Source organism: Coenobita brevimanus, chromosome 64, assembly GCF_032717465.1.
Source record: "Coenobita brevimanus isolate Jiangsu-jjx chromosome 64, ASM3271746v2, whole genome shotgun sequence".
Classification (NCBI taxonomy): domain Eukaryota; kingdom Metazoa; phylum Arthropoda; class Malacostraca; order Decapoda; family Coenobitidae; genus Coenobita; species Coenobita brevimanus.
Window position 1 is genome coordinate 5,702,810 of NC_137017.1, and position 20,000 is coordinate 5,722,809.

General features: G+C 42.7%; 1 protein-coding gene across 1 annotated transcript in view; it reads left to right on the forward strand.

The window, feature by feature from the left end:
* LOC145404632 (uncharacterized) overlaps positions 1 to 20,000 on the forward strand; it is a 195,711-nt gene that overhangs the window by 129,153 nt on the left and 46,558 nt on the right. Inside the window, exons 7-9 of the mRNA XM_080276153.1 lie at positions 7,268 to 7,486; positions 13,513 to 13,651; positions 19,549 to 19,711. Of these exons, the coding sequence (XP_080132279.1) occupies positions 7,268 to 7,486; positions 13,513 to 13,651; positions 19,549 to 19,711 (521 nt within the window). The remainder of the gene's footprint in view (positions 1 to 7,267; positions 7,487 to 13,512; positions 13,652 to 19,548; positions 19,712 to 20,000) is intronic.

Sequence of the window (20,000 nt, forward strand, 5' to 3'; positions counted from 1 at the left end):
ACACACACACACACACACACACACACACACACACACACACACACACACACACACACACCCGTCTAACTGTGTAATAAGAGCTACCTCAATATTCACAGTTCAAGTACACAAAAAGTCATGGTTTCTTTCCTTCTGCCTATGACCTCCACATCCAAGCATTTTCATTTAAAGTTATCTTAAATTTGAATCATTTCTTTTCAATTTTCTTTAACTTCCCCAGGTTTTTGTTTTTTTTTCTTTTCTGCATATAGAAAATCGGATGAAGGGAGGCATGACGGAGTGGAAGAAAAAAAAAAAAAGGGGAGAGAGAGGGATGGTTTGTTTGGGAAAGGTAGGGAGGATATAGCAAGAGAAAAATATATGGCAGTGACGGAGGTGATGAGATGGTATACGGAATGGTTACCGGAATATATGTGTAGTATACTGTATATTTATGTATATATGCATGTATGAATGTATGTATGTATGTATGAGAAAGGAGGAGGTGGGAGAGAAGCCAGTATTCTGTGTGCTCATTATGTATGTGTGTGTGTGTGTGATGTATGTACGTGCGTATGTATGTATGTATGTATGAAAGGGGGGAGACGGGAGTGTGTGCAATATATATATATATATGTATGTAGGTATGAGATGGGGAGAGGGACGCCAGAATTCTGTATGTGCAGTATGTATGTATGTGTGTATGTATGTATGAATGAATGCATGTATGTATGTATGAGAGAGTGGGGAGTCCAGCATTTATCACGGCTGATGGTCTGCCTCGGCCTAGTCCACCCACCCTGGCCTCACCCTATCTCACACTCACCCTGTCCTCACTCACCCTGTCCTCACTCACCATATCTCCCACTCTATTGCAACCAAACTTTTATACAGTATTTCACTTCTGTATTCTATTACACGTCTTTATTTCTGTCGTACGTAATTATTTCTGTAGCATAGGTGTCTATTTCTACATCTAAAAACTATTCCTATCCTGAGACATGCTATCACAATTCTATGCTTCCTCCACACTTTTATGCTTACAGATCTGTACACTATGAAACATTGATATTACCGATTAATTTTCATATTTTACAACTAGCGTCTTAGATATATTTTACGCAAGATTTATTTTTGTAACATTTCGCAAACCAACGACAGAAAGCCTACGAAAATTTCCCTTAAAAAAAGTCAACAGCCAGTCTTGTTACGTTATTTTAGGTTAGGGCTAATGTCTTCCATAATTTAACTAAATTAATTTTTATTTTCAGTCACTTATACATTTTACATTCTCCAAACTTTTCATCGTCTGTTCAGTTCATATGTTTCAATTACTTCGATTTTCAACATTTTTGTTTTTTACTTCCATACGTTATTCAGCTTTCACCCTCTCCAATTCAATTTCTTCCTTCCCGATAAGCTGTCAAAATAAACCATCAATTTCATCCCTCACGGCGTCTGATCCGCCAACCTGATCAAGTTAGGTTTGGTTGGGTTAGATTAGGATACGTATTCTGGTCTCACTTTTCCTTTTTTCCCCTCAATTCCATTATTTAACACTATCTTATCAGTTTCTATTCTGTTCATATTCTAACCTTCCACTTAATTTTTTTTTTTGCATTATTTTCCATTCATTTTGTCAGTTAAAACTTTCCTCTCCATCAATTTTATAATTTAACATCATCTTCTCACTCTCTGTTCATATCAGTAGTCTATCCTCTTCAATCCTCCTTTTAATCTTTAACCAAAACAACATCTCAAGCTCGACTCATTTCAATCCTCTATCCTTTTCTATTCTCCTTTCAATCTGCAGCCAAAGCACTACCCTTTCAATTTCTATTCATTTCGGTATTCTATCCTCTCTTCAATCTGCAATCAAAACACTACCTTCTCAATCTCTGTTCACTTCAATATCCGACCCTCTTCTATCCTCTTTTCCATCTACAACCAAAACATCATCTCAATCTCTACTCATTTCAATCTTCTATCCTCATCTATCCTTTCCATCAGCAGCCAAAAAACTTCAATTCATCTCCTCATCCTTCCCACTGGCCTGTCACAATAACCCATCAGATCCCTCCTCATGGCGTCCAGTCTGCCAATCCTCTGTCTGATTACCACTTCTGAGTGCCAAGTATAATCTCATCTCCATTTCTCTTAGTTCCCGGAGGTCTTTTGAGAGCTTCGAATTATTCCTTTCTCATTTTCGCTTTTATTTCTAAGTTTTGTTCATTTCTTTTTAAATTTTTCTTCTGGATTTGGTTATTATATTTTTCTCCCGTTTTTCGTGTTACTTTGTTTCGTTCATATTACTCTTGTTCTAATTAAGTGATCTTTCATTATTTTTATACCCCTGTTTTACTGTCATTATCTTTCTATGTTTCAATTTATCTATTCTCTCTCTCTCTCTCTCTCTCTCTCTCTCTCTCTCTCTCTCTCTCTCTCTCTCTCGCTCTCACCCTGTTATCTAATCGCCCATTCTAAATTCGAGACAGGGAAATTGAATTCTCCCCCAAAAATTAAATCAAGAGCAATTTTCACGAGTCACACACAGGCCTACATCCACTACGACCTTCGTTAATATATATAATACTCTTTGTATGAATGACAGAAATGTGGAAGAGACAAAATATACATAAAAAAGGGGGGAACACGACTTTGAAGGAAGACATTAATGAGAGAAGAATTTGAAAGGAGGAAGAAAAAATATATATGAAGATTATAAGAGTGTATGGAATAAATCGAAGGCAGAATGAGAGGGGAAAGATGGAAATAAAAAGTAAGGAAATAATGAGAAAGAAGAAAAAAAATGAAAAAGGGAAGCCAGCAAGAGGATGCCTAATTGGCAGACCGAAAGGAGAGAAATACAAGAAAAGACGATGGAGCAAAGAAGGAACTGAAGGAAAAAGGATGGAAGAAGGAAGAAAGTCAAAGAAGGAAGGACAGAAGGGAAAAAAAGAAGTAAGGGAAGGAGGAAAGGAAGGAAGGAAGGAAGGAAGGGACGAAAAGAAGGATAAAAATCAAGAATGGGACAAATGAAAGAAAACAGACGAAAAGTTACGGTAGAAATAAAGAAAAAAGGACTGAATAAACGAAGAAACGAAGGAAGAATCAGGAAGGTGTTTTTAGGGTGGAAAACAAAAAGGCGTGTAGGAGGGAACGTGCAAAAGAAGTATGTGGCAAAAATGTTGGGGAAGATGAGGCAGATGTGAGCGACGGAAGGGTAAAAATAAGGCAGGGGAGTGTGAGTGAGGAAGGTAGGTGACAGTGAGGCAAGGGAAAGGAAAGGGAATGAAAGGAAGGAAGGAAGGAAGGATGGAAGAGTGAATGAATTAATGAACCAAGCAAGCAAGAAGGGTGCACAGGGAAGAAACGGTAATACACGAAGCCATAGAAGAAGAACTGAAAGAAAAAAGAAGAAATAAAGACCAGAAAAATGAAATGGGGAGGAAAACAAGGCGTGGATGAAGCACAAAGGTAAATCAGGAGAGTGTGGGTAAGGCAGGCAGGTGTAGGTAAGGTAGGGATTGTGGGTAAGGCAAGCGGGTGTGGGTAAGGCAGGCGGGTGTGGGTAAGCCAGGCGGGTGTGGGTACGGCAGGCGGGTGTTGATAAGGCAAGATAGTACACGATCCATATGTAAAAAAAAAAAAAAAATGTTAAGGCAGCAATGAAAGGAGTGACTGAGAAGACACGTAGGTGTTAGGTAGGTGCTAAAAGGTGTATGTGACAGGTGAGAAAATAATTGGGCAATAAAAATACCTCTATGATGGGAAACACATGGGAAAATTTGACAAATAATAAGTGGGATGAGCGAGGAACGTTTGCTGACATAAATATCTGTTCACTTCATAACGATAATTAACGAGACAGTGAGCAATAACTTTCAAAACTCAATGATAAGACCTTCGGAGCCCCCCAAACTTTTCATGAACATTGTGCAAGTGTTCCATAGTTCTTAAGAAAAAGAAAAAAGAAAAATGGAACGATATTATTGTGCAAAATTGCAGAATGGTTATTTTTAAAGAGAGCTAAGACGTGTTGTGACGACGTGATAGGGTGGTTTGAATGAGGGTAAAGAGGTATGGTATAGAGAGAGAGGAATGCACATAAAAGCAAGAGTGAAGTCAGCAATGTACAGGTGTGTGTAGAGGAGGTGAGAGAGAGGCAGGTAAGCAAGAGGTATAATGTAAAGTTGAATACGAAGCTGAGACGCAGGTTGTGTGAAAAAGTTAAAAAAAACAGGTGTGAAAAGGTGCATAACAGGCTTAAAAACACATACAAAGGGGTAAAAACAAGGTATATATATAATTAACACAGGTACGAAAAAGTTCATTAAGACGAAGACAGTGAAAACAGGTAAGAACATGGTGACAGATTTTTTTTTTTACTTCAGTATGAAAATTAAAAAAAAATCTTAAAAGGTGTTAACCAGGTGCTAATTAAGTCGCGAAAGAGGTGCAAACAGGTGCAAAACAGGTAGCCAAAGGTGAAGCGCAAGGAGACACAGAGGGACGGTGTCATGTCTCGTCTCTTCTCGTCTCGTCTCGTCTCTTCTAGAACAGCATCCCCTCTCTCTCTCTCTCTCTCTCTCTCTCTCTCTCTCTCTCTCTCGCTCTCTCTCTCTCATCTATCTACCAGCATCCTTCCCTCTACTCTGCACCAGCATCCTCCGATAAAAAAAGAAATGCACAAGCTCCTCACACAGCGTCCTCGCCTTATTAACGTTCATCCTATAATTAAAAACCACTTTACGAGAATATCCGCCTTTTGAGCTAATGAAAGGCATAATTTTCGAGGATTATAAGCTGTAAAAAAAATTCCCCATCACGCCATTGTCTCAGTTTACGATCGCGCCCTCTTTTATGAACGAGATTTTTTAAAGAATGGGGAGGAGCGGTGGGGAGAAATGGAGGAGGGGAGAAATGGGGGTGGGGAGACATGGAGAGTGGAAAGAAATGGGGAGGGGAGATGGGAAGAAATGAGGATGGGAGAAATGGGGAGGACGGTGGGGAGCAATGGGGGACGAGGGGGAGAAATGGGGGACGATGGGGAGAGATAGGAGGGGTGGGGAGAAATGGGGGGGCAGTGGGGAGAAATGGGGAAGGGCGGTAGGGAGAAATGGTGTGGGGAGAAATGGGAAGGACGGTGGGGAGAAATGGGGGTGGAGAGAGAGGAAGGACAGGGAGAAATAGGGGTGGGGAGACAGGAAGGACGGGGAGAAATAGGGGGGGGGGCAGTGAAGAGAAATGAGAGTGCATTGGTGAGAAATGGGGGGACAATGAGAAAGAATGGAAGGAGAAATTCCGGGGAGCAATAGATACAGGAATTACTGATTAAGACTAACCTTAGAATTAATACAGATAATTCTAGGGTACATTAAATACTGGAATTTGTGTTTTCACTTTGGCCTTGGAATTAATTAAGGGATAATTTATGGCTCGCAGCTGCTAGATCTTTTATTTTATTTTTTATTTTTTATATATATTTTTTTAAGGGGGAATATTTGAGTCGATGAAACTACGTAAATCGTTGTTAATCCCTTCAGTCCTATGTCGTAATTTTCGCTACCTTGTCTGAGGATTTTACTCGACTTAAAAGGCAGACCTATATTAATGGGGGATTAGCGAGTGGTAAATCTAACCCCTCTAGCAAAAAAAAAGAAAACAAAATCTTAAGATAAATAAAGTCACCTGGAGACAGCAGTCCACCGGGTTCACGGCCAAAAGAAAGTGGAGCAACAAGAACAAGAACAATAACAAAACAAAAACAAGACAAAACAAACAACAGAAAACAAAAACAAAACACCACCAAACCATAAACAACACCACCAAACAAAAAACAGCAACAAAAACATAAACAAAAAAACTGAATCAACAAAAACAAATAACCAAAATCAAAACAACGAAAACAAAACAAAACAACCAGGTGTCATGCAACTGCTCCCAATCAAGCGTCAACCAATGGCGCCTTGCACACAAATTCACCCTCTCCTTTTAAAGAATACGTCTGTTTGGGTCCTGGAGAAACACCTCGCTGTGAATAATGTGAAGGAATATTACTTCGTCAGTATAATGGTTGTTGCTGTGCCTTTGATTGTTTGATTTTTCCCCTGTGATGTAACGAAGGGACAAAGTTTCCAATATCTATGTCTATCTATCTACAACTATCTATCTATCTATCTATCCATCTATTTATCTATCCCATATTAATTTCTTTTTCGGTGACTATCAGCATTTTCCTCTTAGTTCAAACCTACTTTTAACCATATCATTTAAGCGAGTTTTTTTTCTCCTCTATCTTCAATTAGCTGAACATAGACCTACCATAAAAAGATAATTAAAAAAAAAACACCATTAATCCCTACAGTACAATGGAAGCTTTTTTTCTTCTTTTGTTCTGATTTTAGGCGCCTTGTGGTCTAGTGGGTTACGGTGCGTCAATCCAGTTTTAGCATTTCTATAACCCTTCAAGCACACCAAACATTCGTCATAGCATTCCAATCTCTCATAAAACAAATATAAATAAATTCTCTCTCTCTCCATCCCTAGATTCCATTCACTAATTATTATATCAATATCCATGCCTAAATTTCAATCACCAAATTATTATCACCATCATCATCAAAGTCCACACCGCAGCCTCGTCCTCCGCCTATAACAGCCCCGGATATTAGGCCAAGCATTAATTAAATCACCTTAACTGCCCCGTACAGCCTTTAACACTTAAGAGCCGGGTAACTTTCAGCCGGGGATTAAGCCGGGGTGAAATATGGCAGCCGGGATACTGCGAAGGCTGGAGGGATGTGTGGATGGGAGAGTGGGACGTTTTGACTTACTATTTTGATAAGAAAGCTTTTATATATTCGCTTATTCCGGTTTTATCTTTGTTTTAATTCTACTGATATTATCGCCAATGCACCAATACACACGACGACTGATACAAGAAGACAGAGATAAATATAAATAGACAGACACGTATACACAAACAATTTTACCGATACCCCTGGAAAGCAATGGGAAAGGAACAGCTGGTGGATCGATAGACTGAGCTACATGAATAAACAAATGTAAATTAAATGAGATTCTATTCATGTAGACACAAGAACAGGGTAAAATTTCCCAGCAATAATTTTTAACACCCCTCTCGTCTACACAAATCAGGTGACGTACATTAAATCGGATTATAATACATTTGACGCAGGAATGGGGTCAAACTCAACAATATTTCTTAACACTACCCTTGACCTCCACAAAAGTACTTCTTAACTACTCTTGACCCTCCCTACAGGTGAACAATCGCCCGGGGTGTTTCTGATGGAGGATACGGGATCGTCGCTCCTCTTGGCCCACGCTGCCGAGGTGAGGGCGCCCACGGTGGAGAGGGCCGCCCACCTGCTAGACGCCGCCCTCGCCCACAGACACACCGATGATCAGGGCAGGCACGCACACCTCATCTTCACCCTCAATATCTATCAGTACTCCGTCGACACCTCGGCCAAGGGAGGAGGTAAGGCAGAGGACATGAGAGAGAGAGAGAGAGAGAGAGAGAGAGAGAGAGAGAGAGAGAGAGAGAGAGAGAGAGAGAGAGAATGGAAGAAGGGAAGGGAAAAAGGGAAATAAGAAAGGGAATGGAAGAGGGAAGGCAACATGGAAGAAAAGAAGAAAGGGAAAGAATCTAAACACACATAAAAAAACAGAAGTGAAAAGGTAATTTAAAAGTGTAAAGAAGTGAAGAGGAAGGCAAGAAAGGGAGGTTCCAAGTAGTCAAATGCATACCAGGAAGAGGGAGAGAGGGGATGCGTACGAGTGGTCAAGATGGAGGAGGAGAAGGAGAAGGAGGAAGGGGAAGAGGAAGAAGAGGAGAGAAAGGCTAGGGTACTCAAGTGGTCAAGCCGAAGAAGAAAAAAAAAAGTGCAAAAATTAGTCCGAGGGAAGGAAATAAAAACCGGGGAGAAAAATACGAGCAATTTTACCTCCCTTACCAAAAATACCAAAAATATTAACTCAATTTCCGTCCTTTTTCCGTCATTTTCCAGATATTTTTTCCGTCTCTCATTCCACCGTTCAATGAGAGCAAAAATTCGTTGACACCTCCACGCCGACTGTGACGACGATACTTTATGACAGTAATTTTAAGCACAACAGAAACGTATTAAAAGGAAAGATACTCCATTACATCTGAGGAGGCAAACTAAATATAGATGGAAGGACAGTGCTGACAGGGGGAGCTATCGGCTAATATTTTCTCGCGACTGTACTGTACCTGCTCAACATTTACGGACGTCATTCACCATCAATTACTTTCAACTAATGGAGACCTTCGATGAAAATTTATAATATATCATCCACTTTCTGACATTTTCGCTCTGTTAACTTTTACTATGACTTCTGCAAAATTTCAAACACTAACTATCATTCTTTCCCAGCCTTTCATGTTTTGGTTCATCATTTTTCTTATTTCGCTTTTCCATTTCATCCTTCCTCTCAGTACTGCTTCCCTTTTCCCAAACATTCTTCTTTTTCTTTGCCTTGCTTTTAAAACTGCTATTCCCGGCTTCTTGTTTTCTGGTATTTTTATTATTATTATTATTATTATTATTATTATTATTATTTTTTACAATCCATCATCCTGCGTCCTTCTTTTATCACATCTCCTTCATTCTCGTCTCTTCTATTTGCTCTTGTTCTCCCCTTTAGAACTTTCTTTTTAGTAATTTTGCTTAAAGATCCTGCTTATTCAACTGTTCTCCTTTCATTTCGGCCTCGCCTTCCTTACTTCAGCTCTCGTTTCTCTCTCTCTCTGCTTCAATCACGCCTCTCTTCCGATCCCCTCACTCACAATCCTTCTCTTCATTCCTCCTTTCTTTTTTCTTTATTTCACCCTATCTGTCACCTCTTCTTTCTCTCCATCTACTTCCACTCGTCCTCCGTACTTTACCATCTTTCACCTCCCTTTCATCCCCGTCTCCATCAACTCTTTTCTCCAAGCTATCTTTATCTTTCACTCCACTTTTCATGTGTCTAACTTAATCCCTTCCTCTTCCTCTTTCTTCACTCCATCCTCCTCCATCATTCCTCCTCTCCTTCCACTAGTCCCTCAACTCCCCTTCACCTTACCATTCCATTCTTTTGCTTTTCATTTTCTCTCCTTCACATTACTGTTCTCCCTCATTCTATTTTTCTCTTCCCTGTCCTTTTTTTTTTTTTTCGTGTCCCTCCACCTCTCACACACGTTATTCATCTCATCATTTTTTCCCAATTTCCTCATATTTCGTCCCTTCTTGGGTGTATCTCCATGTTTTTCTTCCATTCTTTCATTTCTTCATTTCTCTCTCGTCCATTTTTCATCTCTATTCTTCTCCCACTTCTCCTTCCTTCCTTTTTTCTCTCCCACTTCTCTTTCCATCCACTTCTCCTCTCTCTCTCTCTCCTCCATCACCCCTCCATCTCCTCCTTCCTTCCCTTTATCACTCCCCCATCCCTCTCCATCCATATCCCCTTTCCCTACTCCCCACTCATCCCTCCATCATCTCCTTCCCTCCCTTTTTCACTCCCCCATCCCTCTCCATCCATCTCCCCTTTCTCTCCTCCTCTCTCACCCTTCCATCTCCTCTTTCCTTCCTTTTTTTCACTCCCCCCTCCCTCTCCATCCATCTGTCTCTCCTCCCCACTCACCCCTCCATCTCCCCCTACTCCCCTCTTGGTAGTAAAGCAAGTCGTTGGTACCAAGTGTTACCGTCTTAAGGCCCCCTCTACCCCGTCTCTAAGTCTCCAGTCGCTCTTAATATAAACTGCGTCGAGGGGTTGGCCAGATTGAAGGTGTGTGTGTGTGTGTGTGTGTGTGTGTGTGTGTGTGTGTGTGTGTGTGTGTGTGTGTGTGTGTGTGTGTGTGTGTGATTGTTGGGTTGGTTGTGGAGGGGAAGAGAGGAAGACGGGTATAAAGAAAAACAGCAAGGACGGAGGAATTACTACAAGGCGGATGGTTGGGGCAGGAAAGAAGAATGGAAAGAGAAAGATGGAGATGAGACAGCAGGAGGGGATAAGGGGAAAAGAGGAGAGGGGTAAAAGAACTGGAAGGATGGAGGGATAGACAAAGAAGATAAAAAGGTGGGGAAAGGAGACTTGCATGGGCTGTAAGGGAGAAGTGGAGGGCAAAAAGTGGAGCAGAAGGGAAACTGTGAGTGGATGAAGTACCGTATGTGAGGAGAGGGGAGAGGTAAGGGAAGAGATGGAAACGACGAGACGAAAGAGGTAGAATGGGAAAAGAGAGACGGTGAATGGTGGTGGCTTGGGAATGGGATAGAGGATAATAAAGGAATTTGAGAGAGAGAGAGAGAGAGAGAGAGAGAGAGAGAGAGAGAGAGAGAGAGAGAGAGAAACTAGGCACCGTATAAGAGAGAAAGAATGAGAGAAAACAGGGGCTGCGTATGATGGAAAGAAGGGCCCCAAAAGACAAGCACATTTTTTCCTCTCTCTCTCTCTCTCTCTCTCTCTCTCTCTCTCTCTCTCTCTCACACACACACACACACACACACACACACACACACACACACACACACACACCTCAGCATTTTAGTTCTATCTTGACGCAGAACAGAACGACGAATACTGAAGAAATTATACACCTGCAGACTGCAATTCGAGTTTTTTAAGACGTCAAACTACGATAACTTGAAGAAACGAGAAAAAACACACGAAAAACACTGAAGACACACATGGAAATAAAGACAGAAATAAAGAAATCATGGAGGAATATAATAAAGCTCAGAAAATTCGGAATAAATAAAGCGTGGAAGGGAGAAGGCCTAAGAAGAAACGTAAAGTGTCAGTGAATCAAAAAATGTTGGGGCCATAAAACTCTGAAATTTTTTACGTCCTCGGTCTACCCTTCATTTCTTCCCCCCTCCCCTCAAACTCCTCTTCCCTCTCTCTCTCTCTACTTCTTTCTCTTCTTCCGTCCCCATCCCCCCTCTCTATTTCCCATTACTACTTTTCGTTTTCTTTTCCTTCTTTCCATCTCAACGAACAAATATTTACGTCCTAGGTCGACTCTCTGTCTTTGTCTGTCTGTCTGTCTCTGTCTGTCTGTCTGTCTGTCTGTCTGTCTTTCTCTCTCTCTCTCTCTCTCTCTCTCTCTCTCTCAAGACCCCAGAGAGGCCAGAAGGAAGAGTTACGAGACAGACTAAGGGTGTGGGAGGGAGGGGTAAACTAATAAGAGAGAGGCTACTGGGAGGTGTTGTTCCTGGCTAGGGATGTGGACGGAATGGGAAGTAGGGCAGGCTGTGTGTGTGTGTGTGTGTGTGTGTGTGTGTGTGTGTGTGTGTGTGTGTGTGTGTGTGTGTGTGTGTGTGTGTGTGTGAAAAGAACTAATGGAAACTGGAAACTGGATCAACTCTGGAATCTGGACTTTGAAAATTCACTGGGCGTTGAGTCTGAAGGAAGGAAGTCGGGAAAGATTACCATAGGATCTGGTTAAGGACGAATGAAAAGATGAAGGAAGGAATGAAGAACAGAGAAAGAATGAAGTGAAATAGGGCCGAATGAAGAAGGAAGAGGAACTGAATTACTGAATGATGGAGTAGAAAGATGGATGAATGCTAAAGTTATGTGTTTGAAAATGGATAGAAAGGTAGTTGGTTTTGGCTGCGCGAAGAGAAGTGGGGTTTGAGGCCGAAGGTAGTTTGAGATCGTGCGGGCTTACCAGAATAGTGGGCAAGGTACTGGAAACTACCACTGAGATTAGGGGTCAGGCAATTAACGTATACGGAGTCGACTGTGGATGCAAGGAGCGGAAAAAAATGAAAATATGGATCTTAGTGATCTTAGTGAAAACGAACGGAAATTCAGTGCTAAACAGAAGGCTGTGTGGAGAGAGAGAGAGGGCTGAAGAATGTATGTAGCGCGGTATAGTGTTAGGTGGGATGGAGGTGAGGTTTGGTTGAGCCTATATGAAAGACGCAGGCTTGAGAACGAAGAAGCAAGGAGATGGGAGAGAAAATCCAGAGGTAGTGGAGACGAGTGAGGAAAAATGAGGCCACAGAAACATACCGTGGGTTAAGTTAGAAGGGGAAGAGGAGAGAAAAGAAGGTGGTAGATGGAGGGTAGTATATCTGGGAGGGGGGGAGAGGTACAAGTGGAGGGGTAGCAGGGGGTAGAAGAGGGGAGGAGGCTACGAGAGGAGAGATTCAACGGAGGTGGAGACAGTAGGAGTGGGGAAGAGGGAGTTAAGGGGGAAGGAAAGAAGGTTGAAATGATGACTAGTACAACCTGGGAGATGAGGAAGGGAAGAGGATCAAGAAAGGGGGTGGAAAGAGAATCAAGATGGGGGTAAGGGCAAGATAGAGATGGGAGGGTGAAGTGGCCCGGAAGGGGAGGTGTTAGGGAGGTGGGGGTATTAGGAAGGATGGGAGAGATTCAACAAGGAAGGAGAGAGCGAGGAGGAAGAAAGAACATTGTAGATGAAAAGTAGTACATCTGAAGGCTAAGGGAGGGTAGGAGAGGGGATAAATTTAGGAGGGAGGGGTACAACAAGGGGTTGGGTTGGGGGTAGTGGTAGACAGAGGGATAGGAGAGTCAGGGGTAGGAATGGACGAGGTAGGAGGGTCAGGGGTAGTGGTAGATAGGGGGATAGGGAGGTCAGGGGGTCGTGGCACCGGGTGTGGGTGATAGGCTCAGTATTTTGGTAGAGACTGGTAGCAAAGTTCGTCGCGGCGGCCCCACGTCACCCTGCTTTACTGGACTTTATATCGTGGAGCGAGATACGACGGGGGGTGGGTGGGAAGGGGGGAAGCAGGAGGAGGGTAGAGCCGGGAGAGGGGAGGCAGGAGGGGGGGGGAGTAAGTACGTAAAGGAGGAGGATATAAGAATGGAAAGAAAGGAGGTATTAAGGAAGAGAAAAAGTATGTACGGAAGGAGGATATAAGGAGACAACAAGGAAGCGACGTTAGGAGGTGAGAGGGATTAGTTAAAAAAGAAAGGAAGATAAGAATGAAGAGGAAGGAAAATTAAGACAAGAAATAAGATAAGGAAGACATAAGGAGTCAGGGGTAGTAAGGAAGAAGGCCTAAGAGGGATATAAGAATGCGAAGGAAGGTGATAAGAAAAGAATAAAAAAAAAAAACGAGCATATAAGAGACTAAAGGAAATAAAAAAAGAAAATAATTAAGGACATTTTACCGTTAACAGAAGCTTGCATCCACAGAATTTTTTTTACGTAGGTCCTCACGCATTAAGTGATACAAGAGCGTGCCCTCTAATTAGCTTTATTTTGTGAGGTAATTTAGTTTATGAAAGTCTCCCCGGTGGGTCTCACGTAACAATTCCCACCTCTCTCTCTCTCTCTCTCTCTCTCTCTCCAGTGACAGGTGGAGGAAGTCGAGTGTACCTGATCGACCTCCGTTTCTACCTTCCCTGTAATCCTCACCTGTTTTTTAACCCTCCAAACTAAATAGTGTAAGGAGTCGAACGCACCTGGTCAACCAATGTTTTCTACTCCCCCTCTAACCACCCAATTTTCTCTCCCCTCTCCCCCAGTGGCAGGTGGAAGGAGTCGACTGCACCTGATCGACTTCGGTGCCCTGGATCGCGGTAAAGGTCCCACGCGCCTCAACCTCACCGCGCTGGGCAACGTCATCCTCGCTATATTCAACGGGCAAAAACACCTGCCCTACAAGTGAGAATATAGGTTTAAGATTCTTGTTTCTATTTGTCTACCTAACCTCAACCTAGCCCAGCAAAACCTAATTCAACTCCACGTAACATAAGCTAACCTAGTCTAACCAAGCGCGACCTAGCCTTATCTAACCTTATCTGACCTCACCTAACCTAACTATATACCTATGGTGCTGTAATTCACCTGATCTTATAAGTTGGTGGACTAAGCTATATTACCCAATCTCACCTGACTTACCTTATCCCAACCTTAAAAGCCTGACAATTATATAACCTATTTACCAACAGACTCTTTTACTCAGCTTAAATGATTCTCCTGAGATAAAATATTAGAATCAATCCCCACGGACCACTACAGAACGATGCTGTCTCTAATTAAAATGCCTGATACCGTCACATTTCAGCAAAGATCAATTAATTCTCCATTATTAATAGTACCAGCTTTACGTCCTTCGTTATCAGGGCTATCGAAAGGCGGAAAAAACAGAAAAACAAGCAAGCAAAAACAAACACATACACGCATACACTCACAAATACACACAAATAAAGAAAACCCAGTGACCTACACACACACACACACACACACACACACACACACACACACACACACACATACACACACACACACACACTATGAAGAAAATCCAGTGGCTCATCTCCTTGAAGGGGCTGAAGGGAAATAAAGAAATACGGGGAACTGCGGCTGACGTCTTAGAAACGGAAAATAAACCCACTTGAGATCGAGAATGAGAGAGACAAGGAAGTATTCGATCCTCTGTCAATCACCCGACTCGACCAAAAAAAAAAAAAAAAAAAAAAAAAAAAAAAAGCAGAGGCAAAATGGAGAAAAAGAGAGGCGCAAGGAAGAGCATATGACTGCGGAATATGTTACCTTCCACTTCAAAGACACACTGAAGGAGAGACAGATAATTATTCTTTTCCCTACAATGAAGAGATGGAGAGTAATAAAGAGCACTGGATCCCACAAGTACAATACTCAAACTAGGGACCCACAATGAAAGGGGAAAGGAAGACTCGATTCCTTTTACAACGCTCCCTTGAAGAAAGACAAAGAGCATTCGATTACAAACAAACACACACACACACACACACACACACACACACACACACACACACACACACACACACACACACACACACACACAGAAACCTAAAACTTAAAATAAAATAGACAAAAACTAAAATCAACAAACGAAAGACCAAAATCCCACAAAACAATCACAATGAAGAGACAGAAAAAGAGACAAGAGAGAGACAGAAAAAGAGAAACGAGAGAGAGAAAAAAAAAGAGAGAAGAGATCGAAGAGAAACAGGAGAAAGACAGACAAAGAGGAACAAGAGAAAGACAGACAAAGAGAGACAGAGACAGAAAGAGAAACAAGAGAGACTGAAAAAGAGAGAGAACGGAAAGACAGGAAATTAGAGACATAAGAAGGAAAAAAAGAGACACGGGAGAGACAGAGTGAGAAGAGAAAGACAGAGACAAGAGACAGTAAGAGAGAGACAAGAGAGAGAGAAAAATCCACCGACCGCCAAACCCACCCGACTGAGGGCATCTTATCCGGCAGTTAGAGGGGAAATTGCCGCATCTCAAGAAGTTTAAAGTCAATACCTAGAGGCTTAGTGGTTTGTTACAGTGCTCGTTCAGGGGATGCCGTCTGGATGGAATGGTTGGTGTGGTGGTGTGGTGTTGGTGTGGTGTGTTGTTGGGTGGTGTGGTGTGTGTGTGTGTGTGTTGGGTGGTGCGGTGGTGTGTGTGTTGGTTGGTGCGGTGGTGTGGTAGCTGCAATGGATGGTTGTGGTTTGTAATATGATCGTGCTTGGCGTGGTGGTTGGAACTGGTAGTCTGAATGGCAGCTGTGCGATGGTGGTGATGGTACTGGAGGCGGCTGTGGTGATGGTTCTTGAGACTGTTGTGGTTCGGGTGGTTGGGGATGTGATGGCGATTAGAGTGATGGTTGGCGTGGTATGACTAGTGTGGTGGTCGTTGTACGGGGGAGGAATGATGGTCCTTGAATGGATGGGTGTGGTACTAGAGACAGCTGAGGCTCGGGTGGTGGTGGTGGTGGTGGTTACTGAGATGATGGCTTTAGCTCGTGGTGGTTGGCATGGTTGGAGTGGTAGTTGGCGTAAAGGGTGGTTTTTGTAGTGGTTTCTGAAATGGTGGTTGTCAGGTTTGGTATTGACTGTGACTGGTTGTGGTAGTTGGGGTGCTACTTTTTCTTTCACATAGAGGTGGTGGTAGAGGATGGTTGTAATGGGGACGGATGTGTTATGAGTGTTGTGGTTGGGTTGCGCTTCATAAAATGGTTGTGGTCATGATTTGTGGTGGTTGGTGTGGTGGTAGGAGGGGCTGGAATGGTGTCTGGGGTAGTGACTATGGTGGTGGTGTGGTGTGGTTCCTGATGCCGTTGTGGTGCAAGTGTTGGAGTAAAGTTGGGATGTCACAATATATAAAAAGGGATAATACATATTTATGTGCGTGTGCCATTTAAGTTTTTGCTCATCTCGTAAAGCTGAATGTTGCTAAAGTTGCTAAGTATTCTCTGGTAAGGTGAAGATCAAGGATGGTATGACGTGGAAAACATCATCTTATATTCTAACTTATTGTGAAGTAGGATTATAGCGGTAACTGGAAAAGGCAGCTGCTAATGTCAGGTTTGGCTGGCTACTGTATTTTTTTTCTTGCTATTTCAGTGCTGTCAAGTGTGTTTAAAGGAAAGGCGAATGCTATACACTTGAAACCGCTGTCTCTGTGGTAATGGTTAGAGTGAGAAGGGGTTTTTATAACGACTGAGAGGGATGTAACAATGCCAGATTTTGGTGGCTATTGCGATTTGTTATGGATGTTATTGCAATTTAGTCAACGGTGTCTTGCAATGGGGAGGAGAATGTGCTGTGGAATGGATGAAGTTTTCTATATCGTACAGGGTGATGTGAACAGGGAGTTTTGTGGAGAATGGAAGAAGTATTGCGATTCTGAACTGATGTATGACAGGTCGAAAATACTAGACCAAAAAAGAAAAAAAATGTAATATTAAAAGTAACCTCTCTATCGAAAGAATAATGTGAAAAGGAATAGCTAAGGCGACTGGAAAATATATATGAACTTACAGACTTGAGGGTTATTACAGGTTGCTGGTGATGTTATAGGGATGGTGAACGTTGCTGTAAAATGGAAAGTGTCATCTATTACTGGAGGCGATGTGACGAGGGGCTGCACTGCCGAGGCCTATGGAGAGGGATATTGAAATGTCAGGTTTTCGTGGCTATTACAATTTTGAAAGTGGTGTCAGACAAGCGGAAAATAAAAGGTGTTGTAGAAAGAAAAGTAACATCTCCATCGAAAGGACAATGTGAGACGTGGTTGTTGGGACGCGGGTAAAGGGAAAAGGAATGTGAAGGCGATGGTTATTGCTGCTCTATCCGTGGTGTGTGTATTTCGAAGCTCAATGTTGTTACTGAATTGCCTCGTGTCTCTTGTAGGCATAGTGTTGAGGCGGAATTTGATGGCGATAAGAAAAGGATATCAAAATGTCAGGTTTGGGGGGATGCTAAAATCGTATCATTGGTGGCTCTACGGGAAATATAAATGTTACTGCAGAATGGAAAATACTGTGCTTAAGTGTTAGGCTTATGTGAACAGGGATTTTGTGTGTGTGTGTGTGTGTGTGTGTGTGTGTGTGTGTGTGTGTGTGTGTGTGTGTGTGTGTGTGTGTGTGTGTGTGTGTGTGTGTGTGTGTGTGTGTGTGTGTGTGTGTGTGTGTCGCCAGACGTAAAATAAGCACATAATACAGGGAAGATGGCTGAGACAAGCTTTAGTCGAGATAAGAATTTACAAGCTGTGCCTTTCATCCTTCATAATTTTAACCCATTCCCTACGATGACGTTCTCTGTATGGGTTATTATTCTTGTTACAACCAGGTGATTTTATTCAACCTAATGGAGACTTAAGGAGCAAATTATGAAGGGGAAGATGGTTAAGATTAATTGATAGGAATGTCTTTCGTTATATTTCCCTACGTAAACCTCTATCAATAGCTGGAAGATAGTTATTTCACAGGATATAAACGTATAAAACAGACGTAATGGACCGATAGCTCTGTCTGACGTAGTGAAAGGGAGAGGTTAAAAATAATGTTCGCAATAAAAGCTCTCGATTGGTTAGTGTGACGGAGTGGATGAGTTTGTGACAGTGGTGGTGGTGGTGAATGTGGGTGGTGGTGTAGTGATTGTAGTGGATGAGTTTGTGATGGTGGATTGTGGTGATGGTGGTGGTCGTGACTGTGGTGGAAGAAATTGTGGTAACTGTGCTGAATGTGACTTGCAGTGAGAATGGTAGTGGTAATAGTGACTGCTGTACGGTAGTTGTGGTGGAGCAGTGGTGGGGAAGTAGTTATGGTAGTAGTGGTTATGACAGTTGTGGTTGTGGTGATGACAGAGACCGTGTTAAGTAAATCCTGGAGCTAAAAGTGATAAAATTAAGAGGAAATCCGTGGAAAAATCTGGCCCTCGTTGTAGTTGAGGAAAAGGAAGACACGGTACTGTAATGATGCTAAAATGGTGCTATAATAGTGATGACTTTATTTCTAGCCGTTGTAGTTAAAGGAAAACAAACAGGGTACAATATAACGCAAACAGCAACACACCTACTTGACCATTCGAGGCCACTGGTTACAGAGGACTATGACTACGATAGCTAATTTATGAGCCGAAGATAAGGATAGTAAAGTGGTCGTGCTTATGAAACTATAGTGAAAGTGCTAACAGTGCAAATTGGTCGTGGTTGTACTTCTCACGGTGGTCGTGGTAAAGACAGTCAGAATTCCACTAGTGAGAGAACTGGTTGTGGTTGTATGTCTGGTGGTTGTGATGTGGTTGTGGTAGTACTAAAAGCAGCCGTGGTTGTTCGTCTGGTGGTAGTGGTGGTTGTGATGTGGCTGTGATAGTGCTATAAGCAGCCGTGATTGTATGTTTGGTGGTAGTGGTGATTGTGATGTGGTTGTGGTAGTACTAAAAGCAGCCGTGGTTGTATGTCTGGTGGTAGTGGTGGTTGTGATGTGGTTGTGGAACTACTGGAAGCAGCCATGGTTCTATTTCTGACAGTGGGTGGTTGGGTTAGTGGGTGGTTGTCCCGGGTGATCATCTGACCCATCATGACCACAAACTTTGCCCCCACAAACTCCCCTGAGCCACAGCGAAATTGGCCCAGCACAAACTCCTCACGCCAAAGTTGCCCCCAAGTAATTGTGTGCCGGTGATCCTCGGAGGCCATGGCGGCGTGGGTGGGGTTGAGGTGAGGTGAAGTGAGGTGAGGTAGGGGTGAGGTGAGGTGAGGTGGGGATGAAGCTGCACGTAAACACTGAGTAAATATGGGGTCTTCTTTGAGGTGTGTTTTTGTTGTGACCTCAGGGTTATCTAAACGTGAACCCCGTGGACTACAGGATGATACTCCCATCTCCCTTCCTACTGAAGCGATATGGGGACGGCTCAGGTGGGATGATGGGAAGTCCAGCTGCATTTATACCGGATATCGGCAATGCTTGGGGATTTATATGAGGTACAAAAGTCAAATAGGGCTGGGGCAAGACGGAAGAGGAACTTGGGAGGCGAACTCACTGGTCGACTATGAGAAAATATGGGGGTCTATTTATGACAGAACCTGACACAAAATATGGGGCTCAGTTAATGACAAATAAATAATTCAATGTTGTTCTAATACTGACCTATTACTCCTGCCAATTCTGACAGTGATTTTTGCTAATGCCTGGCGATGTTACTACTGTTTAGAGTGACAGATGAATCTCTCTCTCTCACACACACACACATTCATACACACTCCCCTCTCACACTCACCCCTCTCTCATCCGCACACAGGGACGGGAAGCTACCTAGGGTGCTGCGAGAGTGTGTTGGGTCTGTGAGATGCGTGGCGGCCATGCTGGTACACGTATCCCCCTCAGCCGCACACTACCAGGAGACGCTAGCCACGGTACAGCTGGCCTCAAGGGTACACAGGCTTAGGAGACGACGGATTAAGGTACAGTGAAAAAATATTTATATCTATCCAACTATCTCTTCATCTGTCTATTTATTGCCCAAATGAGTAAAAATCTATATCTACCTATCCAACGATAATTTTATCTGTGAATTTATTGCCCAACGTGATTCAGTAAAGGATGACAAACAGAATTACAGGCATTTTTGTCCCTACACAGCAACGACCTCTCCTTCCACAATACCTCAATCATACTTCATTTTTATTTTCCTTTATTTCTTTACTATAAAACACGAGGCACAAGTAACTCCAAGCAGGCCACATCTTTTTG